Genomic DNA, 25,646 nt, shown 5'->3' with positions numbered 1-25,646 from the left:
CTAAAGTGTTCACCTGCTCAAAGCACATGAGCAGTAAAACATCACCAGTTAGCTAGTAGGACGAGGCTTATGAAAAAGCGAAAAGTTGCATATCTGCGCTCGAACGTGACAGGAACCAATGTGGTCAGACCTCATTGTGGTCAAATGTGCATAGCTAACTCAAACAATTCAAAGGCATACGTTGATAGGACGCAACAAATAAGTCATTAAAAGATCAGTCAGTTGGAGGGTCCCTAGATTGTTCTGGTAAACAAGTAGATTGCAACTATTTAGATTGCATTGTGAGAGAATGGTATTATTCATCAATTCCTCTACCTCAACCCAGTTGAAGATTAAATGTTTGTTGTAACACGATCAGACTCTGAGCGCTGTGCACGTCAGCACGTGAGAGCCAGGGACGTCAATTCCTGTGTGCGCGCGCGGCTTCACCAATCCGTGCAAAGCGAGGGACCGTTGAGTTTGAAATGTGCAGCACTGCCACCGCCAGATGACGACTAGCGCCCATTCCCGTTCAAACTGAACACCGACAGCTGTTTGATATCCATTAGCTAACGTTTAAAACAGAACAAGAGGGATACAACTCAGCAAGCTGTGTTATATTCTGTTAAACATGTCAAAAAAACAAATCTACTATTCTGACAAGTACACGGATGAAGAGTTCGAGTACAGGTTGGTTTATGTTTGACGTAGAGCAATGTGCCAGCAGCAGTGCACTGACATATCTAGCAGTGTTTGCTAGCTAGATACTAGCTTAGCTAGACTACCCATAAGCAGTACAGTCGCTTGGTTAACCACACTAACCACGTACTGAAGACAGTATCTAGCTAGGCGGCCTGACTAACGTTGTTTGTAGCTCGACAGATACAGTAACTTAGCGATAAAACTGTTAGAGCTATTACAGTACTAAACTAGCTACAGAAGAGCTGCTGTTGCCAGCCACTTTAGTTAGCTAACTAATACAATTCATAAATAATGCATTACTGTATCTAGTAAGACATAATGTTTGTTATCCTTATTGATTAGTTTGTCCTTGAACTGCCACAGGACACTGCTAAGCTTTGAACTGTCAATGACACATTTGACATTGTTGACTTTAGGTAACTAATCATGGCATGAACAACGTTAGTTGGCTAGTTATCCAGCTATGATCTGAGATGTTTGATCTGTTTCAGGCATGTTATGCTTCCAAAGCAGTTGTCAAAACTGGTGCCCTCGTCCCATTTGATGACAGAGGAGGAGTGGAGGGGGCTGGGGGTTCAGCAGAGCCAAGGATGGATCCATTACATGATCCACAAGCCAGGTGAGAAACCGCCTGGTGAGATGTCATGTTCGGTAAATATGACATCATGGGCCACACAGGTGGAAATGTCCTTTTGGACATTGCTGGCTACACATGCAACATTTAAATACTCATCGCTTGACATCTTATCTCGCGAATGTTCATTTCAAAGTGTAATGTCGCCTGAAGACCAACGGTAGTGACATTGGTTTGTGCTTCTCTCCCCAGAACCTCACATACTGCTCTTCAGAAGACCCCTTCCTAAAGACTGAGATGGAACAGTCCAGGAAAACCACCTTTGTTGATTTGTATACTGTAGTCTTTGTTGACAATACACAATGTGCATATCTCCACGTGTGACGGTGTTTAGTATAGACCCCTTAATTGCAGTTTTTCCGAAAACTCCTTCCCTTAAATTGTGGAGGTGCTTGAAGATGGAGGCAGCCAATGAGAGCTCAGGACAGAAAATACTGCCCCATTTAATAGGTGGTGAGCAGTTCTGCTGTGATTGGTTTGATTGAGACTTGCAACAGTATGAAGATGGGATTTCTCGTGGGAGATTTGACCTCGCCTGGATAACATGTGTTTCTTTGATGTTAAGTTACTTGTCAAGATTAGCTTTATTTGCAACCCATGGACCAATGGAGTTATGTTTTATTGAGCATATGATCCAGTTGAAAAGAGATGTTCGGTATTTTACTTTTTTATTTACTGTGTGAATATTTATATATTCTTACAGAACATACATTTCGATAAATGTGTTAAGTTTTTGATGATTCTTAGACAGTACTGTTATTTCTGAACAGTACAAATAAAACGTATTGCTCTACATACTGTTTACATTCTAATTCTACGTTTATTCATTCCTCAAGACCTCTGCATCTATTGAATCACATTTGCTCACATCTATTGAATATCAAAGTGGAATTCCATTCAACCGCAAGTCAGACTTCTATGAAGATGTGTCTGCTTAGTCAGCTGCGTTGACCACCAGTGGAGTGACAAACTCAGAGTGTCTTATCCCCAGGGAGAAGGCAGGCGCCCGGGGCTTGTGAACGACCACCTTCTCCGGGTTGTGTGTTCCAGGCCCGGGCTTCACCGTGGCGTCGGCGGGGAAGCCGTGGCGACCGAGCATGGAGAACGCCGGCTGTCGGGGCAGGTAGACGCTGGGATCCGTGCTGTTGTACCTCCCAGGACCGGGGGTCTTTGACAAGTCCTCCGAGGGACCCCCAGACTTACACCGCCCAGAGATGGTGTAGCTGGCGCTGGCTGGCTTGGTCGGGACCTGGGGCCCCATCAGGGCTGGAAGAGAGTATTTGTTAGGGGCCGGCACCGGGTCCACGGTGCGATAACGCGTGCGGCATCCCATGGTGTACGATGGAGGTCTGCTCTGATTGTGACACGGAGGAGCCTTCTCAGGGCTGTAGGCGCCTGGGCCGGGAGTCTGGAACGTTCTCTCTGGGGGGAGAAGAAAACGGGTTTGTGTGTCAGGCTGCTGATGAGCTTGAGGCTTCCAAGCTTCCCCTACCCTGCGGTTGGCGTGAACTTACTTGGTCCCCTCACTCTGCCTAGCATGGAGTATGCAGGGTTGCCGTCTCTTCCGAAGCGAGTCATTTTGGCGTCTATGTAATACTGCGGTCCAGGACTGGAGTCGACACTGTACACTGTCAAAGCCAAAGAGGGAGCGCTTTGATAAAATGCATACAACATTGTCGGACTATATATGATCCTGATTTTGAGATTTGTCTCCCTCCCAAGGATATCATTTGATATTACAAAATCATGTAGATACAGATAGGTATACTAGGTACTGCAGCCTTCTACAGTATCATCATTTCACAAAGGATTACACCTTGGGGATGACTGTCTTGTAAGGTTTTGAGGAGTTCTGACTCCTGAACTTACGGTTATTGCTCATCCTGGTGTGGAAGGAGTAAGCAGGGCTGGTTGGCTTGGTAAAGTCATGACCAATGAAGCCAATGGTTGGTGGCAGTGCATATCGGCCAGGCCCGGGTCCTGGGGAGAAGACATGATAAATACCTAGTAGACTGGTGTTCACACCCTCATGAAATGCACCAAAGAGAAGATTTAGTCCAGACAAATACTTTGATGAATTTAGATGTGTGGTACAGCTAGTGTAGTGATGAGGGAACCGGAAAAAAATGTAAAGCTTATAACTGTCTATCACTATTGTCTCTGGAGAAATGAAAATTTTTCGTATAGCTGCAGTAGATCTGCCCAGCTGGATTGGCCGGATGTTCCTAACAGCTGGCGCCCCACGGCAACAGAAAAACCGGCTCTGGGGAATTCACCAAGGCACCAACTTGGGGAATGACATGACATCAGCATTCAGATACTCAGTTGTCAATGCATACACACTGCCACTTGTGGGTCAGGAGTTTGTACACTTAATAACTCAAGCCCTGAGAAAGGATCACGTCCTATCAGTCAGTGCTTCCTTTTTGCAGTGAACATTGTTCACAGCTACTGTAATGGCCACTAAATGAGAATGATAAATTATCACTGAATAACTAAAGGAACAGTTTTTTCTCTCTGCACACAATCTTGAGAAATGTTAAAAAACAGTAGTTACATTTGCAAGACTTAATCTCCTCACCTTTCTCTTTTCCAGCAATGATGGGGCGCTTTTTTTCCACTTCCCCCATGGTCAAGGAAAATGTGAACTTGAATCCCTGGACCTAAATCCACAAGCATTCACTTCGCAGCACGAAATTGGAAATGGGACAAAATGTGAACCAGACCAGAACAGCAACACAAGCAATCTACACTTCACAGAAAGGTGTCAATCTAAACACAACTATCAAGATCAAGCCACATTTTCCTGCACAGTATCTCTAATAGAGTCAACGCTAAGAAGGAATTGATGGAATCCCAGTGTAGCAGCTACGGTATAGATGACTACACAGGCTGTAAATGAATGTTGGCAGACAGGTCCTTTAACTCCTTAGGTAGCTAAGCTCATCTCCGTATTAGTGATGGTGAGTCTTCAGCCCTAAATCTGGAAACCATCCTAGTTTCTATCTCTGATGAGTAGGTACCCCGACTACATCCCTGCGTTGGTACTTTGAGCTCGATCACCCCCAAAATGTGTAACCTTTCACCTGTCGGGTTCACCTCGACCAGATCTCCCGCTTGTCTTTTCGGAAGAGCTCCCCTGCCAGAGATGTGCCTTGATGTGCTGCCGGGACAATGTCACCCCTCCGATTCACTCTCATGTAACGCTATCTCTTCACAGCAATCCATGAAACCAAGATCCCCCCCCCCCCTCTCCCCTCTCTATCCCCTTTCTCTTTTCACTCTCTCTGTTCATCGCAGTGTGGCGACACAATATCACTCTTCAACCATGCAGGCTGTTGCCAGGGAGACTATCCTGGATATACGGTTCCAGGAGACTGACCTCCCACATGGTTTCCTGAGCCTGGCTAATCCCTAACTGGGGTTCCAAAACGACTCCATCAAACCGAATAAACTCCCATCAAAATAGCTCCTTTCTACAGAAGTGTTGTGGTGCACAGTTGCGTGGGCCGTATGGTTTGAGGAACGACAACATGCTGTGATGTCACAAGAGACCCATTGAACAACCTTCTTAGCCAAAGTATTTTGGACCAGCTAGTCCAACTAAAACATGCAGTGCATGCCAGAGGATATGGAGCATTGACAAGTGCCCTGACTAGAAAACAAACATTAAACATTAACCGGCTCTAACTCTCTGCTGGCCGCTGCTTAAGTAACCTGAGTCTGTCGTTAACAGGGACAAACACACACACGAACACACACACAGACACACACACGTCAGCCCACCACACACAGTCCTGCCCGGGGGTCAAGGAGTCAGCCTCGCGAGGAAGCATCATAGCACAGCGGACTGCAAACAGGAAATGACCTCCAGGGTAAACTACCGTCAAGGCAGTGGACAAACAGGGGGGCTATATGTATGTTTGGGACACGCACACACAAACACACAAAGTAGGAAATACAGTAAACTTCTGCTTAACAAAATACTTTTTGCTGTAGACAGAAGCATACCACAGACAACAGAGACAATGATAGTATACACAGTTTATTCTTGTATTTTTCAAAAGCTCTGTAAAGGTTGGGGGGTATTGGCTACATCAAATTTGGTACATTTACAGGAATTCCAAACTTTATTGTTACTTAAGGGTGAATCGCTTGATGGGTAAACGTATTACAAAAACAAAATAGCTTATGTACTGCACAATCAAATCCCTGTATACTCAGTAAAGATACAGCTGTATAATATTATCCCTGTGTTGTGTGTAGATGATTGTAGCTTGGTAGTGTTGAATGAAAAAGTATTTGAGCTTATCTGTCTCAAGGAAAAACTAATAGTAATCTGTCTTTTTCTTTCCAACATCTTAACACTATAATAAACGTACAGAAATATAGTTTCTTTCTCCGATTAGATAAATGCGCTCCATATAACTTGCCATATTTGACATGCTAAAAGACTGGGTGGGTGTAAGGGGCAAAGGTCAATGACAAATAAAAAGGCAAATAAAAAAACAAATACACTAGCTAAAAATAAATACCACAGATACAAAAAAAACAAAAACGTTTAAACTCAGTTGTAATTACAAACATAAATACTTGACTATTACAAGTAGATTAAAGACACTACACAGGGTAACAAAGAAGCTATGTTTTTAAGGACTGGGACGATATAAACCGATGATATGAAAGGTAAAGGAAGAGGGCTGGAGGTAACAAAACTCTCCTACACACACACATACACACCACACTCACGTACACACACACACACACACACACACACACACACACACACACTCCCACCATATCTTCCTTTTGGCCTGGACAGTTCCCACTCTCCTCTTCTTCCTCGGCTCACTCTAACATATTCACAAACAATGTACAATTTGTAGTGGCGGCTTGGAGTTGGGCGAGGGGATCGCTTTCTGTGGACAAGGACACACGACAGGACACGTGGTTAGGATCTCGGAAACACGGGTCATTCGATGTGCCGTGTACTGATCTCAGCCCGAGCGGGAGTTTCGTCGGACCGTACCATCTCTCGGGGGTGTCTATCGTGTCCGGCGGGGGCAGCTGGCTATCTGCCGGCCCCCCCTGCTCTCCTGCCTCCTCCCCCGCTGGCAGCTCAAAATGGTCTTCTCCGTCCACGGCGAAGGGCTCGGCGTCTGCGTCGTACTCGTAGGAGTAGTAGGACATCTCGGCCATGGAGCCTGGCTCCTCCTCACCTGGAAGTAGGGAGGGAGGAAGGCAGGAGAGGGGGTGGGAGAGGGCAAGGGGGAGGGGGGGGAGGGAGAGGGGAAGGGGAGGGGGAGAGGGGGGTGGGAGAGGGCAAGGGGAGGGGGAGAGGGGGAGGAGAGGGGGGTGGGAGGAGAGGGGGGTTGCAATGGATGGGGGAGGAGAGGGGAGAGCCAGGATAGAGAGAGATCGAAAGAGAGGGGAAGTTCCACCTTCCTTATACAGATGTTTCCAGGCAAACATTTGTCATTTATCACGTGCACAATTCGAAAACAAGTATTTATTAACACACAGCGTGCAATGCTCCTGGGTAGAACAGATCCATTGGTTACACCCAGTGGCCAGTAGAGGTCACTGTGTGCTTATAAAACATCCCCCTTTCCAAACATGTTTACCTTGTCCACAAATGAAATACTTATTATTATGTTTCTTACTCAGTGTTCTAAGGCATCTAACATGCCCTCACTAGGAAGGAACATGCCTAAGACCTACATTTCTTCTGCCCTTTGGAAAAACTGACTACATGTTGGCACAGGACATATAATTTAAGCTGTCTTTATGTTTCTAAAAGGATCATTCTGAAATGCCAAAGTGGTTTTGATAACAGTGACATAGTTTGTACAATGCCCATTTACTGGAACCACCTAGTTTTTATACATGCCAACAGGAGAGTGTGAAACGACATCTTCTAATGGTATTCCGGGCACACCTCTTTGAACCTGAGAGACCTTTGACTGAGAGGAACTCTGGCAGGACTACTCACAGCTGCAGGAGGAGAGCATGTCAGCACAGGCAGAACCATATCACACACACACACACAGCAGCAGTCTGCATGACTGAAGTCTTTTGCGTGGTGCATCTGTGTAGAGTACCTGGGTGTATGGAGATGGGAACGGCCCCTGCTTGCTCGACTGTCACCGGCTCCCTGTCCTTCACCACGGATTCCACTGTGCGCACACACACACACACACACACAGTCATTAACATCCACAAACAAACACAGCTAAACATGCACAGCGCCTTAAATACATATCACGGCGAGTAATAACCCCAGCCAAACCAACCCCAGGAGACAGAGAGTGTAAAGACTGGAATTTTCTTTGACTGTAAATATTGAATTGAACCTTCACATAAGCAGGGGAAGTCCCCCCGAGATATTTCCATCGCTGTCGTCTATTAATAATCTAAAGTGTTATAGCCAACTGGGCCAGGCAGGACGGTGCTCTCAGAGGGGTTTGGTCTCTGGCTCGTCCCGCTCTGCAGCAAGAACGCTCCTTTGTTGTCGCGTCTGTGCGTTTGGAAAGGAATGTGACCGCGTTTTTTTTTCCAAAGGCCTGGTACAAAAGCACTCTGTCATTTGAGGGGTGCCCTGTAATATAGCAGAGCTGGGCAGAGAGAGGAGGGGGGGGAGGGGGTAGGAGGAGGAGGGGGGGAAGAGGATCGCTCCTCAAACACGCTCCATCCACCAATCAGTGGCACACCTAAACAGCTGTTTCCACGGCAGCGTCCTCCACCCACCCACCCACCCACCCACCCACACACACCCACACACGGAGAGCAGATCTTACTCTGGGGACACTGGGACAGGGGCACTTGCTCGATGCGGGTCCCGTTGCGGCAGGCGGACACCTCCATTTGGCACAGGCTCTGGTTACACCTGGGCCGTCCGAGCCGCACACAGGCTCCCCGTCGTAGCCGCAGTCCCTGTAGCAGGTGCATACGCTCAAACCGCTCCTCCTCCAGACAGCCAAAGACGTTGTTGCATTGGTTCCCCTGGACAAACCCTGGGGAAGGGGGGAACAAAAAGTTGTTTTAGCCGGGGGGAAAAACGAGGGGGAAAAGGGTAGCGAGAAAATGTTGATGTCATCGCAGGCATGGTGTGAGAGAGAGAGAGAGAGAGAGAGAGAGAGAGAGAGAGAGAGAGAGAGAGAGAGAGGAGGGGACGTTTTGGAGGAGAGAGAGGGGAAAACAAGCAGGGAAAGGAAGGAGAGAGCGTCTCTGAGCATGTGGACGCGGGCCGCTCAGGGGGGTGTGTGTGAGTTATCCCCCATAATGCCCTGGGGCCTGGGCATGGCAGCCAGCTGCGTATTGGCCCCCCCTCGGCCAAACACTCACAACACGCCAAGGGTCACCTCTAGTCGCCACGGAGACGGGGCCAAACTCAGTCGTCTGTTGTAACAACACAGGTCCCCTGTAATGAGAGCAAGTGTGTGGCTCTCCCTGAAACACCCTGGCTGATGACAAGGCCGGTGGGCAGTTTCTATGTGGGTTGCTTCTCTGTTCCTGTCCGCCCTGGCACCAGGCCCTGGCAGGGTACGCAGAGGTGCATTCTGGGAACCTGAGTCACGCCTTCCCCCCGCTCCTTTAGGCAAAGCCCCATACGTGAGCAGCAGTTTCTCTCTCTCCGTCGCTCTTTCTCTCTGTCTCTCTCTGTCTGTCTCTCTGTCTCTCTCGCTCTCTCTATCTCTCTCTCTCTGTCTCTATGGTCTCTCTCTCTCTCTCTCTCTCTCTCTCTCTCTCTCCTCTCTCTCTCTCTCTCTGTCTCTATGCTCTCTGTCTCTCTCTGTCTGTCTCTCTGTCTGTCTCTCTCGCTCTCTCTCTCTCTCTCTTCTCTCTCTCTCTCTCTCTCTCTCTCTCTCTGTCTCTATGCTCTCTATCTCTCCTCTCTCTCTCTCTCTCTCTCTCTCTCTCTCTCTCCTCTCTCTCTCTCTCTCTCTCTCTCTCTCTCTCTCTGTCTCTCTCGCTCTCTCTCTCTCTATTTTCTCTCTGTCTCCCTCTCTCTCTCCTCTCTCTCTCTCTCTCTCTGTCTCTATGCTCTCTATCTCTCTCTCTCTCTCTCTCTCTCTCTCTCTCTCTCTCTCTCTCTCTCTCTGGTTTGGGAGGGTCCTGTGTGCCAGGGAAAAGGGAGGGGGGGGCGAGGGGGGTATCTCACCTATCCACTGATTGGTTGAACTCTCCACCTCGTTGCAGGTCGTCCCATCACACAGCTCCCGAGCCAGCGGACTGCTCTCGCTCACGTTGTAGAAGCGGAGTGGCCTCGAACGCTACACAAAACACACACACACAGACAAATAATGATGACACTCTCCCGGCTAGCACGCCATAAAAAACGGGCAATTTCCTCGAAAAGGAACCCCGTTAGGTAAATCACAGAGAGTTCAAGGGTTTTTTCCTGCTAAACAATCTCCGTCGGGAGCACACCTGGTTCGTAGTAGTCGTAGATCTTGACAGGAACAGGTGCTGTCTTGCCCACTATGTACTCCCTGATCGCCTGGAAGGCCACACACGTCATGCACTGACTGGAGATCTGTGAAGGGGGGGGGGGGGGGGGGGGGGGGGGGGGGGGAGCAAACCCACCATTAGGACCACACAGAAGGCCTCTGATTGGCTGTCCTGAGCGCTGCAGGCTGTAGTGTGGGGGTGTTTGTTTTGGAGTGACTGCTGTGTGTGGTGCGCCCCTCACCTCGTCGAAGTAGAAGAAGACTTTTCTTCCGTCCACCTCGTACCTCTTCAGACCCACCCTCTTGTCCAGGAGGAGCTGGGACAGAGGCAGGGACAGAGGCAAGGAACAGAGGCAGGGTACAGAGGCAGTGGACAAGACAGGTTAGCACCTCCTCTCAAAGAGGATATAAACACACATTCCGGCATCAGTGGGGATGGGCTGGGGAGGGAGACAGAAGGAGGAGACAGAGGGAGGGAGACAGAGGGAGGGAGACAGAGGGAGGGAGACAGAGGGAGGGAGGGAGACAGAGGGAGGGAGGGAGACAGAGAGGGAGGGAGGGGGAGAGGAGGGAGAGAGGGAGGGAGCAGACACTCAGTCAGGGGCAGGGGGGTGTGTTGCTAGGAAAGAGCCAAAGGTGTCAGTTCTTCCCACAGGCCTCTCTCTCACTATATGGTGTGTGTCCTACGGACTGCAGGGGTTTATGAGGTGCTCAGCTGGAGCTGGCGCCACTTGGACACACACACACATACACACACACACTGACACATACACATTTAACCATCGCTGGTCACCTGTAGTTCAAAAGGCAACCCCGTGGAGGCGAGAGGTAAGAGGGTGCCGTGTCTCTGGGCGTGGCCCTCTTGTTTGTGACCGTCTCAGTTCCTGAGGTGCGCTTCCGTTTACCTCCGAGGTGAGAGGAGCCCCGGACGTGGAAGACCCTCGTCTGACAACCAGGTCGGCTGTCTACTGTACAAACTACCTTCCCGAAACCTACGAGGCTGGCTCTCGTAAAGCCAGGAATGCAGTTGGCCGAGGCCAGTCGGCCGACCATAAAAAAAACGAGGGAGGCTAGCAAGGGTGGTTGCTTGTTAGTCACTCCTTCGCGGGTCAGCGCTGACACACTGCAGCCTGTCGGGGAGACACGGGTGAGGGGTTTCTGTGTGCGTTCGTGTGACTCCCCAGGTGCCTGTAGGTAAGGAGGGATTTATGAAGGAGACTGAGGCCCATAACTCGGCAATAATGAGGGACAGGCTCTTAATGAGTGGCCTGGGAGGTGACCTCAACCAGCCTCTCCACCCCCCTCTGCCTCTCTGGAATCCCCGTCCAATGTCTCTCTGAGGGGGTGGGGGGGGGGACCCAACCTCCAGGCCTCCCCCAGCCCTGGCCACAGTATTGTCAGCCCAGGGAGGGTGGGTGCCCCCTGCCCCGGCTCCCCCCAGAAGCCCCAGAGACACTGTAACGGCACTAGGGCAAAGATGGCCCTCATCCAAACTGGGCTCTACTCCTTAAACACTGCCATAAAAAGGCCCTCTTAGTAATAGCTACAAACACACACATACTCTCTCTCTCTGTCTCTCTTTCGTTCTGCTTGGATCCAGCCTGACCTTATGTGCAGGGGGAAAGTACAGGGGAGGAAATGTTTTGGCCATCTCTGCCAGAAGTTCTAGCACAATGGTAAACCCTCAGGTAAACAGTCCACATCCTCCAACTATAACCAACACATTCCTATAAACAGCTCACTGAAAAGCAGCTCTAGACTCCAGTGTTGTTTAGTGGAAGAGGTAGATTACCGAATGTGGGGTGTAAATGATAGGAAATTAGGAAAACGAGTGTGTATATTCACAGAGGGGACCAGCCACAGAATGGGGTGTTAAAAATGTGTGTTGTGTTTTCTGAAAGCAGAAACTCTGTGTGTCTGTTAAATGTCCTACCCTCTCCAAACTCTCCACATCGGCACGGAAACCAGAGAGTAGTGGGACTTCCAGGACGGCCATGTTGGAGGAGCCTGAGTGGAGCCACCTTCAGAGCAGGGGTAATTAGTTCACAGAGACAAGCATGAATGGATAGAATCATTCAAAAAAATAGATGTTATGCTAAGTACTAAACAAAAAAACGAATTAGCTAAGCTACAGGCTAAGCTAAGCAAAGTTTTGAAAATATTTTCGAAAGGTTTGAAAATATATTTTCGAAAGGTTTGAAAATATATTTTCGAAAGGTTTGAAAATATATTTTCAAAATCGAGTTTAGAAAAGTTTTGAGCCCTGCTTAAAGCCACAGGTAGGCTAAGTTACAAGCTAGGCTAACAGCTAAGTGCTAAGCTACAGGCTAAGTTACAAGCTAGGCTAACAGCTAAGTGCTAGGCTACAGGTTAAACTAAATACTAAAAGGCTGGCTTGATAAAGAAGAGTGAGTCCACCTGGCGCAGGCCTCTATCGTGATGCGGTAGTCCAGGTTGTCCTGGTGGGCCGCTGGGTCCTCGTCGTCGGCGGTAGCCCTCCGCTTGCGGTTGAGCTCGGAGCGGTTGTCGGCCCGGGAGCGTAAGCGAGGCGTGGTGTGGCGGGAGGAGTGTGGCGGGTGGCGGCCCTGCGCGGGCTCATTCAGGTCCACCTTGAGCTGGAAGGCCGGTTTGGCCGTGGGGTCGGGAACGTTATAGGACACGTCGATCTGAGGAGAGAGAAAAAAATATTCTCGTTATAAGCTTCCGGGAAACACGGCATCGGAAAGGTGGAGAGCGGAGTATGTTGTGTACTACAACAGAAATGATAATCCCCCACTCCCCTCCAAGTAGCCCCCCCCCCCCCCATCCTGGGCTGCACCAAACTTGTTTACATGGCCCGTTGTGAAAGAGCCTTTTGTTTTTAGGTACAAGGTACAAACAGCATCCTATCCGGGGGGGGGGGGGGGGGGGGGGGGGGGGGGGGCTGGATAATTTAGGAACGAACAGTCCCTGCTGAACAATCGCCTAAGCTTTACCAGATCATTCCAATTTACAGTCAGGAATCTGGGCATTAGTGACTGCAGGCATGTGAACAGCCTGGCTCTTCTCCAGGAGCGGGCTGTCTCTGCGTCGGGAGGACGTAGGGCCGTAGGGGGGGCCGAGAGGTCCAGGGCTGGGGTTATACATTACCTGCATGAGACAGCAGCCCTCTCCTTTAGCACTGACAAACAGCCCAGTGGGGATACTGGGGATCTGCGGGAAGAGAAGAGAGACAGGGGGATGAGAGAGAGGGGGAGATAAGAAGAGAGAGAGAGAGAGAGAGAGAGAGGGACGGGAAGATGGACAAAGAAAAAGTGAGGGAAAGAGAAGATGAGAGAGGAGAAAAGATGAAGAGAGAAAGAGGGGGAGCATGAAGGAGAGAAGAGGGGGAATATTTATCGAGTGAATTAAACACTGTAGCATTCCCCAACACTACGCATTCCTTGGACCCTAACCAGAGGGGATGAATCACCCTAATTAAACCGACACGGCTAATCACGGTCAAGGGGTTCCATGCTTGGCGGAGGAAACAGCAGTCCAGTCACCTAGTCTCCTCCTGCCCTGACTGAGGGGAACAGCCAACCACACACACCCGTCAACCAGCTGAACAAGACCACTACACTGAAACACACAGTGCCTGTGATATACAGCTGCCAGGCCTGTGATATACAGCCCTGGGTCGAAGATCAAGTCATGTGACATTTATTTATATATTTAAAAAAAATATATACGTGTATTACCCAGAGTGCTGTACAATGAGTTAAGACAGAAAACAAACCATAAAAAATATGACATAACACATTAGCGAACACTATTAGAAGACATAGGGAACATATTAGAGAACACTACTAGAAGACATAGGGAACATATTAGAGAACACTACTACAAGACATGGGGAACATGTTAGAGAACACTACTAGAAGACAGGGAACATGTTAGAGAACACTACTAGAAGACGTTGGACAGCCTTGGTTCCTACCTTGGCCTTCTGCAGGATCTTCTTGTTGTCTCTCTGCAGCTCGAAGGCCTCCTGGAAGTCCAGGTTGGTGGAGGCCAGGGAGATGGTCAGGTTGACCCCGCCCACGTAGGACAGGATAGCGTACTCCGACAGCGCCTGCAGCGCCACGCACGTGTCCTGGGAGCACCAGCACACCATCGTGAGGGGGACATGGGTGGGTGTGGGTGGACTTGAGTGGGTGTGGAGGGTATCTGGGTGGATGTGTGGGGGGTCCCTGGGTGGATGTGGGGGGATATGGGTGGATGTGAGGGGATCTGGGTGGATGTGAGGTGTACCAGGGTGGCTGTGGGGGTATCTGGGTGGATATAGGGACACCTGGGTGGGTGTGAGTGGTGACTATGTGGATGTGAGGGGTACCCGGGTGGATGTGGGGAGGTTTCTGGGTGGATGTGAGGGGTTTCTGGGTGGATGTGAGGGGTTTCTGGGTGGATATAGGGACATCTGGGTGGGTGTGGTGGGTGACTAGGTGGATGTGAGGGGTACCCGGGTGGATGTGAGGTGTACCTGGGTGGAGGAGAAGCCCCCGAGGGCGTTCCTCTGCTGGGAGAGCCACTTGACCACAGGCAGGGCTGACGCTACGTCCCCCAGCAGGGTGTAGGTCAGCAGCCCGTAGGCCGTCATCTCCACCTCCGCAGACACCACTGAGACCACAGGACACACCTCCTCATCATCATCATCACTGAGACCACAGGACACACCTCCTCATCATCATCATCACTGAGACCACAGGACACACCTCCTCATCATCATCATCACTGAGACCACAGGACACACCTCCTCATCATCATCATCACTATGATGTTCATCAGTGGTGGGGGCCGCGCCAGGCGGGGGCGGGCTGTTCATACCTGACTGAGAGAGGCCGTCGCTGAAGCCCATAAAGGTGTCCTCGTCCGTCACTGTGCTGCCTGTCAGACTCCAGTGGGTGAAACCATCTGTTCGAGATGACGAGAGGGAGAGGAGGAGGAGAGGAGGGGAGAGGAGGAGAAAGGAGGAGAGATGAGGAGAAAGAAGGAGAGGCGAGGAGAGGAGGAGAGGCGGGTAGAGAGGAGAAATGAGGAGAAAGGAAGAGAGGAAGAGAGAGGAGGATAGATGAGGAGACGATGAGAGGAGGAGGAGAGGAGGATAGATGAGGAGAGAGGAGAGATGAGGAAAAAGGAGGAGAGGCGGGGAGAGATGAAAAGAAAGGACAGGAGAGAAGAAATGCGAAAAGGAGAAGAGAGACAATCTTGAGCATCGAGGACCACCACTTGTACTCGACTCTATCTCATCCAGAAGAGCCCTGGGCCTCCATCTTGCCTTCCTCTCAGGAAACAGGAAGTCAGGAGAACCCTGGGTAGCAGTGAGGGGAGTGTGCGGTAGCTACCCTGAGTGATGGCCATGTGGTTGAGGCGACGCAGGGCCAGGGGGGCGTAGGGGCTCCTCAGTAGGGCCAGGGCGTAGGCAGACAGGGCGGTGGTGTAGGGGTCGTCGGCAGAGTAGGTGTTGCTCTCCAGGAAGCCCTTGGCCTTGGCCACCGCCAGCTTCTCCTCCTGGGAGCAGTGGAGGAGGAGAGGACAGACACACACACACACACAGCAAACCTCCGTAAACGATGGACCATCGTTTGTCAACCTCAAATGCTTTCTCTCTACCCCCATTTGTCTTTCAGTGGAGCCGGGGGGGGGGGGGGGGGTCGGGAAAGACCTGCCGTAATTCAAACCCGCCCGGCTCAGATGTGCTTATCGAAAACGTGGATAAACATTCATTTGGCCATTTAAAAAAAAAGGGCAAGAAGAACTTTCATCTCCTCCAGATGTGCCCTCTTCCCGAGCCCTCAGAGAGAACGAGGCAGCCCGCTCACTGTAATCGCCGCAGTCATCTTTTAATTAAGCAAATCTGGAGGGGGAAGGAGCCGGCGCTTTGATGTCGAGGCGCCCCCCCCCCTTCTCTGCCTCGCACACTTTGAGAGGCTGCCTTCACAGGAGAGCCTGAAGGACGGCCGAGGGGCTTGGAGGAAGGAGGAGGAGGAAGAGGAGGAAAGAGGAGAAGAAGGGGCGGACAAAAGAGACAGCTCAGGTTCCTTTAAACCCATCAACGTGACATCTCTTACATCCTGTTGGAAAAACCACCGGGGGTGGTTTATCTCGACATAGCTACTGTTACCATGTAACACCAGAACCTTCTAGATCAAAACGACTGATGATATCTTCTTCCTCTGCCTCACACCGAGCCTCTCAGGTCACTCTCCTCTCACAAGTTGTTCCATGCAGGTGTATATGTGGCATTGTCCTCCTTTACTGGATGGGACACTTCCAAGGTTGACAGGAAGGGCAGAGAGGGAGAGAAGGAGGGGAAGACATGCAACAAAGACCCCCGGGGGGGATTCGAGCCCCGGCTGATGCGAGATGACGATACGAGAAGGGGGTTCAGCCCCTCGTGGTACGCACTTTACCCGCTTAGCCACAGCCAGAACCAGAGATGGCAGAGCTTCAGAGAGAAACGGAGAGAAGAGGAGGAGGAGGGAGACAAGAATGTGACCAAGGTGTTCCTTTCACAGGCTTCATAGCCCCTGCCTGTCCTTCTCATAAATCTTTTGATGTAGTGGAAGGATTAGATATTAGATTACCGGCGCTGGAGCATAACAAATATGAGTGGGCCAGCTGCCAGAACTTCCATCTTCAGAACGAGTAGGAATGCGGCGCCCGGTTCACACACACGACCCAGACCAGGACTGGCAGCTAGGCTGTCTGGGATGCGTCACGACTGAAGCTCAGCACAGTAGGGAAGTGAATCTTCCCCAGGCTACACCAACCAACCAAGTCCCCCAACGCCACCCACCCTCTGGAGACAGATTCTCCAAAAATACGCGACCATAGGAACCTGGGTGTCAGGTGGCTGAGCGGTTAGGGCAGCGGGCTAGTAATCTGAAGTTTGCCAGTTCGATTACTGGCCGAGGCACATGACATTGTGTCTTTGGGCAAGGCACTTCATCCTACTTGCCTCGGGGGAGAATGTAAGTCTTAATGTCAGTCGCTCTGGATAAGAGCGTCTGCTAAATGACTAAATGTAAAATGTAAATGCTGTGTTTGAATACACCACGTGCTAATGTCACGGTGCACATTCTGGACCAGGGGCGCAGATAGAGTAGTTGGTGGGGCGGGCGTGATGGAGGTGGAAGATGGGCCTCAGGGTGGCGGTACAGCGGCGGCCTCACCTCTGTGGTGATGCCCGTCTCCAGGAGAGCCGCAACCACGTAGGCCGTCAGAGAGATCTTCCCATGGATCCCTCCCTGCAGGTGGGAAATGACGCTGGTTAGCTTGACTCTCCACACGCACACACAGTGCACCCCCCTCCACACACACACACTAGCCACACACACCTGCAGGTCTTTGTTGAGGATGCGCCCCATGGCAGGAAAGGAACCTTCCGGTCTCTGGTGGGCAGTGAGCCAGGACTTGGCCGACCGCAGCTCCTCAGGGTCGATGTAGATGAAACCCCGGGACTGAGCAAAGGACTTCAACACAAACGCAGTCAGCCTGAGGGGGTAGGAAGAGAGGGCAGGGCCAGGGAAGGGGAGAAAAGATTGACGTGCTTTTTCAAGCGTGTGCAGACAAATCCTGTAAAACACTTAGCTCTCGCGCTGAACTTTGACAACAGAGCTCAGTCAGCTCTCTCGGTGTGTCGACAGCTCCTCAGCTGAGGGAGGGCAGCACAGGCCGTTCAAAGAGAACGCACGAGAGGTTCTGAGTTCCACGCCCAGCTAGGCGAAGAACCCGGCGCTGTGGAGGGCACGGCTAGGCTAACAAAACGCTCGCTCGACGTGCGCGACATGAAACCTCCACCACGAGCCTGCACTCCGGGGGGGGGGGGGGGGGGGGGAACACCAGCTGACCCCAGTGACACCCACCATCTGCCTTACGACACGTAATGCATTACAACACCATCTTCATTACAACACCATCTTCATTACAACACCATCTTCATTACAACACCATCTTGCCTGATTGAGACTTCCCCAAGACAGCCAGAAGATGAGGCAACCTGCTCATCGTAAAATAAAAAATAAAAGTCTAAGGAAATAAATAAAATGTTTTCCTTTCCTCCAAACATACATTTAAGGGTCGTAACTGCACAGAACAAGTCAAAAGAGCGCAGGAAAGAAGAAGAAAAAACTCTCGTAAATACAGGGTACTAAATCTTGCCCCGTCAGGCCCTCTGCCTTATTCTTCCCCGGGGAGGGAGCAGAAATTAGACCCTTGAACTGGCCGGAGTGTTTATAAAGTAATGCTGTGTCACCGGCTTTAAATGCCTGGCTCTTGGGTGGGGGCTGGAGATGACGTAGAGGGGGAGAGAACGCCACTCGACGTCTTCCTCGCTCGGCCCTCTCCGGCCCACTCAACGAGACGACTCCCGTTCTCCACACAGGGGACAGCTGTCGCTCGTTCTTTCAGGTGTGTGTCCCGTGAGGGACAGGGTGGAGAGACACGGAGATGCGTAAAAGCTGCTTTCCAAGAGGATGAACGGTCTTTCGTCCCATACACAAACACACACACAAGGCTCTTAAACTTTGATTTGAATGGAGGGCACTTCAGAAATAGTCTGTCTGATAGCAGAGTTTATCTATGTGTGAAAAACATTGAATTCCTTCAGGAGTTTTCCTTCAGCCGTCCTGCTCGGAGTAGGAGGGTAAACAGGTCGTTTAATACGGCCCATATCAGTGATCTGGATCTCTGGCATTCAATCTGCTCCCCCCACCCCCGCAACATCAGACCCAGCCACACAGACACATGCCTTTCCAGTCTCAACACGTCCAGCGGGAGTGCCTCACCACACAAGCCCAGGAAGAGGAGCCCTCAATCAGCCTGCCCTGCAGCTTGTGTCCCCCCCCCCCCCCCCCCCCCCCCCCCAGGCCACGGTGGTAAGTAGGCCACAGGGATCTGGGGCTGGGGGGATGGGGGAGAGAGTAGGAGAGGGGGGTGGGGGTGAAGGGGGACAGCAGGAGGGGGGGGAGAGGGGGGGTGAGGGTCCACAGATTACAGCAGCATGTGGCTCTCATTGGATCCAGACGGGACAGGTATGCGAGCGATGCCGGAAGAAGGGTTGCCAGGTCTGGCTCCCAAAACACCCCCCACAAACCAAGCACAGACATCCTGGTGTCCACACACACACACACACACAGCATATTGAATGCAGGGGGTGTGGATAAAAACCGGTACTAATCAATGGTTATCATTCTTTAACCCACAAGAAAAGACACTGAATACTAAATCCAGAGAGCATTATAAAGTAGAACAGAATTGAAGACCTCGGCATTACTTTACTACCCGTGTCATTATGTGTAATCTTTTCATTAGGATCAGGCAATTTCCGTTTAGATCCATTTTTACAAGCTGGAATACATTAACACTGCATAATGAGTGTTGTTCGGCGGCCAGTAAATGACTTGCGCTAATGATGAACTCAGGAGCAGTTCAACAGAAGTGGTGATCTCACATGTAAACACACAGCTCAATCATTCAGGAAATGTTTTTTGTCGGTTTACAGAAGAATCAACAATTGCTGCTTTGAAATTGCCATGGTGATGCCTGTAGCTCAGAAACCATCATCCTTCCAGTTACAGAACATCTTATCCTCTCTCGACATCAAAGGTTTCCATAGCGGAGCGTAACGCTGTTAGCGTTAGCATTGAGGCTAAATACATTACACAAAATGCGCCCCCGTTACATTCTGGCGCTGTGTCAAAGGGCTAAGAAGTGTTTTGCGTGGAGTGAAGGATTTTTTCCGCGTTGTTAACTCCTGTAGCTTAGTGCAGCCCAGATGTAAAACAGCGCTTGGGCCGGGAGAACAGGGGGGCTCGGCTAAAACCACGGGTCATAACAAACTATGGAGACTCCACAATTTATATGAACACTCTTTAACTGCAAACAAATCAGTGGTGCCTAACCTACCTCAGGGAACCAATTAAATCATTTGTGTATAACGGTTCTCTATGGTTAATGTGACCATTATGTTGCACAGTCTGAGCTCTATTAAATGTCATAATATCCTTATGAATCACCCTGAGGTTTGCGAGAGGAGGGCGGTTGGCGAGGGTTTATGAGTAGAACACTAGAGTCTCTTATGAGGCCAGTTCAGTATACCAAATATTAGGATATGGTTATTAGATGGTAATATTACATGTCTGTCTACCTTCCTCAGGGGGCGTGTAAACAGGAAATAAGCACCACACATTAATGTTTAACCGTACAGGAAACAGTCTCTGACAGCTGACATTCCGTCTAACTTTCTTTTTCAATTCCTCTTTCCTTTATCAGACAACATAATCCCTAACTTTCTTTTTTAATTGCTCTTTCCTTTATCAGACAACGTTATCCCAGGTGACTTGAGGGGAGGGGAGATTTGAACATGCGACCTCTCGATGTGTACTGGAGTCAGAGGACTTCTGACGGCGCATATGTAGTGACGGTCCAGTCTGTCCCAAGGGTTCAGATCTTACGTGAGCGTGTCCAGTAGGCTGGGGTGCAGAGAGACGTAAAGGTGCTGGTCTGATGACTCACCACATACTCCCCGACGGGTCCCTCTCTCCGAAGGCACTGTAGGAGCCGTCCTGTCGCTTGTAGGTCAGCTGTCTCTGGTAGCCTATCACAGGGCAGGGGAAAGACAGTCAGTGACACAGAGAAAATCAGGCTGAACACAGCCATGCATACAGTACCTCTTGACTACCAAGACTACCTCTTGTTACCTTGCAGCAGGTAGTCGGTGGCCTCGGTCTCCACCTCAGGGCTGAGCTGGCGGGTCTTCTGCAGGTACTTGAGCACAAAGACGTTGGGGGCGAAGTGGATCATGTTCTGCTCTCCGCAGCCGAACGGCAGACGCAGCAGCCTGTCCAGGTTATTGAGGGTGGGGCCCATCACATCCCCTGACACACACACACAAACACACACACACACACATGGACACACAAAGACACATTAACACCATTGCATGTTTGGTTGAGAAAGCCCCAGAGCTGGCGAGGGGAGCTGGGGGCGGAGCCCCGGGCGGTGCGGGGGGCGGTGCTGGGGGCAGAGCTGGCGGCGGAGCCTCGGGCAGTACTCACCGATCATGGAGGCGGTGGCTCGCTCGGAGCCGGGCACCACGTTGTGAGGGACCCCCAGGGTGAAGGCCTCGTTGTGGTTCTCGTCAGAGTCCTCCTTCCTCCAGATCTTGAACTCGCCCACGGAGCCCCAGCCAGTGGAGAAGCCCACGTGCCGCACCTGCCCCGGGGGGGGGCCGGCCCACTGCAGGATCAGAGACTCATTGGACGCCTGGAGGCCGTGTCCGACCTATCGGATCACAGGGACGGATGTCAGAATGTGGATCCTGTTTTTATTGTATACATGCAATGACACAAGTCCAAACATTTCTAAATAATAACTTTTCTTCTTCTTATGGGTTGTGTGGCAAACTCGGTTGCTCTTAAGTGAGCTGTAAACCCACTTCAAACTGTGTTTGTGGAACAACTTGCTCCATTAGGTTTGTTTCTTAGTCTACCTCGGAGGAGACAGTGACACAGCTAGTCAAGAAGTCAACACTGGAAACTCTTAAGACTTTGAAAGGGGTTTGTGTTGCTTTTGGATTGGGCGTATCCAGGGGCACTAATGAGGGGTGGGGGGGGGGGGGGGGGGTGGAGTCTCCCTGTAACCACATTAAACCACAGACCATGCAAAGCTGAACAAGGCTCATCTAACTCAAATCCAATCAGTCGCTAAGAAAAAAAAAAAAAGATATGAATCTTATTGGTCCACGCGGTGTCCGAGCCGGTATTTTAACGGCTCCCTTTGGTGAGTGCGGCCAATCGAACGCAGGGCTCAGGCCTGTTGGCGGATGCCAGACAGAGACACGCCAACGCAACACGGATCAGCCAGCGTTCCCCCTGACAACAGCCAGCTAAGGTGACCTCAGAGACACGGTATTAACAGTGGCGCCAGTCCTCCACACACACACACACACACGGTGTCTCCCTGAACGCACACTCGATCCACAACACAAGTCTGCCATGCACCCCCAGCGACCATCAAAGTACTGTACGATGAGGAACGTACCAATGCTTTTAAGTATCTCTGAAAAGATCCCCACTATTAAACATCCATTTAGTCTCAACCAGTGGTGGAGATCATAGTGGCTTGGCTGTGGATTCATGGAAGAGTCTGAACATCTGATCTGATATCTGATCAGTAGCTCTAGTCCTGTGGGCTACCCGGTACAGGGCTCCCCAGACCCTGACCCTTGACCGCCTTACCTGCACCACGCCTCCCTTCCAGCTGACCCAGAAGCTGCGGAACTCGTCCCAGGAGAGGATGCCTGGGGTGGGCACGCTGACCAGCGCCTCGCCCATCTTCCCCAGGGAGATCCAGGAGCGCGTGTTCTGCCGGCCGCCCAGCACCACCTCCAGCATGTCGGCGCTGTCGTGGGGGCTGGGGGAGAGGGCCAAGTGGGCGTCGTTGTGAGTCTTCACGGCCACCTGGAAGAGGGTCATCTTGGAGGGCTTCTTCACGTACTGGTACTCATACTTGTTGGGGGTGGATATGTGGATGCGCTCTGAGGGGCGAAACGCCAGCGTGGTTAGAGACCGAGACTGATGACCATGAGGCTTTCTACATGCCCTATCTGTACGCGCCTTGCTTTGGATACAAGCGCCCCGCTGACTGAGTCACATGGGGTGTGAGGCGTCAGGGACGAGGCTGCACTCACCGTTGGGGCAGAAGAAGACGCTGTAGGTGTACTCCCTAGGCAGGCCCTCGGGCTACAGGGAGAGAGAGGGGACAAAGTTAACCCAGCCCTAATGTGGCTCGTCCTCATCATCATCCTCATCGTCCTCATCATCATCCTCATCATCATCACCCTCATCATCATCATCCTCATCATCCTCATCATCCTCATCATCATCCTCATCATCCTCATCATCCCCATCATCATCATCCTCATCATCATCCTCATCATCCTCATCATCCTCATCCTCATCATCCTCATCATCCTCATCATCATCCTCATCATCCTCATCATCCTCATCATCCTCATCATCATCCTCATCATCCTCATCATCCTCATCATCCTCATCATCCTCCTCCTCCTCATCCTCCTCCTCATCATCATCCACCCAGGCTCTGCCTTCACCTCCACCATGACCGTCCTCCGGACGTAGTCCAAGCCCGCTGGGGTCCTCCGGTCGTCGAGGTCGTCCGGGACTTTGCCTGATTTGGTCGACTGGAGGCCTTCTGAGCAGCAGGTTGGTTCGCTGTAGGCTATGGCGCGTGCTAGGAGAGGAGGGAGGCGGTCTCACACTTTAGCATGCTCTGTTAGCACACCGCTACACATGAAATCAGTCAAATGGTTTCAAGTACTGCCGTCACAAGGAGTATTTGGTTTTGTGGCAAAACCACCGCACGCCGGGAAAGCGCCGCGCCAGCGCTCTGTCGACATACATGCCACGTCAGCTGACCCCGGGGAAGGACGGGCAGGGGACGGGCAGGGGACGCGCTGTTCCCTCCGCAGGCCCCAGCACGGCTCCGTGGCGGCGGGCCAGCGCCCCCTCTTTGTGCGTGTGTAGTGAGAGGGAAAGACCAGGGGCCAGGAGCCACAGGGGCCCCACTGACCCAGAAACTCATCCACATGCCACTGAGCGTCAGTATCAGGGCTCTGCCCCCCCCTCCCAAGGACCCCCGGGGCGGGCTGTTTGTGGTTGGGCATGGCCCTGGTGCCTCTACGCTCACCAGCAGAGGACCTCTGAGGGGCTGTGTTTGAGGGGGATGCTTGTGGGCCAGATTTGATGGGTGGGGAAGGTACTGAAAAAAGTGAGTGTGTGGGAGTGTGTGTGTGGGAGTGTGTGTGTGTGAGAGTATGTGTGTGTGTGCTTGCTCACCGGTGATGTTGGCTGCTCCCAGCTCAGTGAAGGACAACACTATGGATGTGGGAGTGGCTTCCCCGGGTGCGACACACTTCTTCCTGGTCAGGTGATGCTTCCCAGGGTGCCCCACAAACTTGATCCCCTTGGGAACTGACACTTTGACATGGACCTGCACAGCACACGCAAACACACAAGCAGGAAAACAAGGCACGGTCTGCATTAGAGAGCGACCAGTAAACATGGATGTGTTCTGGCAGGAAGTGATGGTGTCATATCCGACCTTCCCACCAGCTCTTAAAGCATGCGGGGGAATGTTGAATCACGCGGGGAATTCTCCATGCTGACTGACTCATGCATCCCCGGCTCCCTAAAGGAATCCGCTCCGCCCGTGCTCCACATTTCTCCTAATGTGCGGCGATGCGCTCAGATCATCGCCGCTCTACAGCCGCACGCCACCCGTTGTAAATAACTTGGCGCCGAACGGCGGGGATAACGTGTTCCTGGGGGCGAACATCAAAGGGCCGGCGTCGCGTCATCACCTCACATGACATTAAAGAGGCTCACGCACAGCCGTTTAACGGGCTCGTGCAAACGCCATGATGTCATCTCTGTGAGCCGTGAGACAGCCTCGGGGCTGATGGGGCCTGGACACCCTGGCTCACTTCCCTCTGCCTGATCTCACGGCGTAACCATGGTTACACCCTGGCTCACTTCCCTCTGCCTGACCTCACGGCGTAACCCTCCACCTCTGGTCCCCCAGGCCTCCCCCCCTCCAACCCTCCCCCATACCCCCCCCCCCTCCCCCACATCCCTCACCCCTTTTCCTATATCCATCACCCCCTATATCCCTCCCTCCCCTCCCCCACACCCCTCCCCCCCTCACCTCGGCGCAGGAGGGCAGGTAGTTGTAGACAGTGAGAGGGACCTTGGTCTGCTCCCCCCTGACCACGCTGTAGGGCAGGGTGAAGTCCACGAAGAAGGGCTTGAACGTACGAAGCTCCGCCCTCGTGGCCATGCCCAGCCCCTTCTCCTCCGACAAGCCAATGGCCTCGGTCACCCAGGTGGTGATGGAATCCGGGACGTCCAATCGTAACTCGGCCTCCCCGGTGACATCACTGATGGAGGGAGAAGAATAAGAAGAAGAAAAAAAAAACGTTGTCACGTTCGACGTCTTCTCCACCCCATCCCAAATAAACGAAACAAGAAGCGATACGTCTGCGAGGAAACGGGATGGATCAAACGCGAAAAACGCTTCACATGGGGAACACCTGCAGCCGTGCGTGCCTCTGTGGAGAGGAAGTGGGAACGTAGAGGTGAGAAAAGGCAGTCAGGTGCAGACCAAAGCTGCTGCTGGGACACCGGGGCTGAGATCATGCCTGGCAGCCCCCGGCTCAAGTTAGTCTTGGCAAACTTACACAGGCCATAAACATTCAAGGAAACAGCAGACACCCTTCCTTTTGATCAAAACCACCCCTAAAACCACGTTGATACACCCAATAAGTGAAATCAAAGCATTCGGACCGAGTAGGAAATTGTGCAGAACTGAACTCTTGCCCAATGCAGTTAAGCATATGAAAATCTATGGCTATTTTATTTCTACTGGCAGGTTATGAATGGAAGGAATTGTTGGGAAAGAGAGGGACTGTTCCAAAACAACCTCGTTTAACCGAGCCACATTCACACCCACTGGGAGGAAACACTGGACATCGCTGGAGTGGTGAAATACCAACCCAGCCCCCCATGCTCCCCCCCCCCCCCCCCCCCATCTCTCTCCCTCCCTCCCTCCCTCTCAACTTCTCCCTCAAATATGTGGTCCCTCACCCCTCCTCCCCCCCCTCCCCTCCACACTTGAAGACCTGGACCTGGTCCAAATCCCACTTAAGTACCCCCCAATCTGTAGCAGCTGAGGCTACCTCAGCCCACGCAAAGAGAGAGAGAGAAACACTGCCCATGTATACAGGAACATCAACGGACACACTAAGAAGTACACACACACACACTCACATCCACACCAAC

At 51.6% G+C, this 25,646-nt stretch overlaps 3 protein-coding genes across 4 annotated transcripts in view; 1 reads left to right on the top strand and 2 right to left on the bottom strand.

The window, feature by feature from the left end:
* The first annotated feature begins 442 nt into the window (after positions 1–442).
* On the top strand, positions 443–2,110 carry cks2 (CDC28 protein kinase regulatory subunit 2). The gene is made up of 3 exons (XM_047015092.1): positions 443–669; positions 1,173–1,300; positions 1,508–2,110. The coding sequence occupies exons 1-3, from the start codon at positions 611–613 to the stop codon at positions 1,549–1,551; spliced, it is 231 nt and encodes a 76-aa protein (XP_046871048.1). The 5' UTR covers positions 443–610; the 3' UTR covers positions 1,552–2,110.
* Positions 2,104–5,184, bottom strand: odf3l2b (outer dense fiber of sperm tails 3-like 2b). 2 transcript variants are annotated; one of them, XM_047015090.1, is made up of 5 exons: positions 4,402–5,184; positions 3,897–3,997; positions 3,185–3,295; positions 2,830–2,943; positions 2,104–2,737 (listed from the first exon to the last, which is right to left on the bottom strand). In XM_047015090.1, the coding sequence occupies exons 2-5, from the start codon at positions 3,943–3,945 to the stop codon at positions 2,250–2,252; spliced, it is 762 nt and encodes a 253-aa protein (XP_046871046.1). In that variant the 5' UTR covers positions 3,946–3,997; positions 4,402–5,184; the 3' UTR covers positions 2,104–2,249. The 2 variants fall into 2 exon arrangements, with proteins under 2 accessions (XP_046871046.1, XP_046871047.1); XM_047015091.1 differs by lacking the exon at positions 4,402–5,184 and having other exon boundaries at positions 3,897–4,146.
* Positions 5,185–5,347: 163 nt separating this feature from the next.
* Positions 5,348–25,646, bottom strand: part of cpamd8 (C3 and PZP like alpha-2-macroglobulin domain containing 8) — a 29,125-nt gene continuing 8,826 nt past the window's right edge. Inside the window, 27 exon segments of the mRNA XM_047015086.1 lie at positions 5,348–6,234; positions 6,345–6,534; positions 7,417–7,491; positions 8,113–8,203; positions 8,206–8,262; positions 8,264–8,328; positions 9,477–9,573; positions 9,575–9,588; positions 9,746–9,851; positions 10,008–10,082; positions 11,699–11,786; positions 12,184–12,431; positions 12,895–12,957; positions 13,724–13,879; positions 14,267–14,403; positions 14,611–14,697; positions 15,129–15,294; positions 16,959–17,033; positions 17,124–17,280; positions 20,302–20,383; positions 20,487–20,663; positions 20,844–21,069; positions 22,026–22,324; positions 22,478–22,529; positions 22,901–23,040; positions 23,646–23,799; positions 24,514–24,745. Of these exon segments, the coding sequence (XP_046871042.1) occupies position 6,234; positions 6,345–6,534; positions 7,417–7,491; positions 8,113–8,203; positions 8,206–8,262; positions 8,264–8,328; positions 9,477–9,573; positions 9,575–9,588; positions 9,746–9,851; positions 10,008–10,082; positions 11,699–11,786; positions 12,184–12,431; positions 12,895–12,957; positions 13,724–13,879; positions 14,267–14,403; positions 14,611–14,697; positions 15,129–15,294; positions 16,959–17,033; positions 17,124–17,280; positions 20,302–20,383; positions 20,487–20,663; positions 20,844–21,069; positions 22,026–22,324; positions 22,478–22,529; positions 22,901–23,040; positions 23,646–23,799; positions 24,514–24,745 (3,310 nt within the window). The 3' untranslated portion in view covers positions 5,348–6,233.

The sequence above is a fragment of the Hypomesus transpacificus genome, unplaced genomic scaffold (genome assembly GCF_021917145.1).
Source record: "Hypomesus transpacificus isolate Combined female unplaced genomic scaffold, fHypTra1 scaffold_270, whole genome shotgun sequence".
Taxonomy (NCBI): domain Eukaryota; kingdom Metazoa; phylum Chordata; class Actinopteri; order Osmeriformes; family Osmeridae; genus Hypomesus; species Hypomesus transpacificus.
Note: the sequence above shows the minus strand (reverse complement) of the source record. Positions and strands in the feature narration are given on the sequence as shown.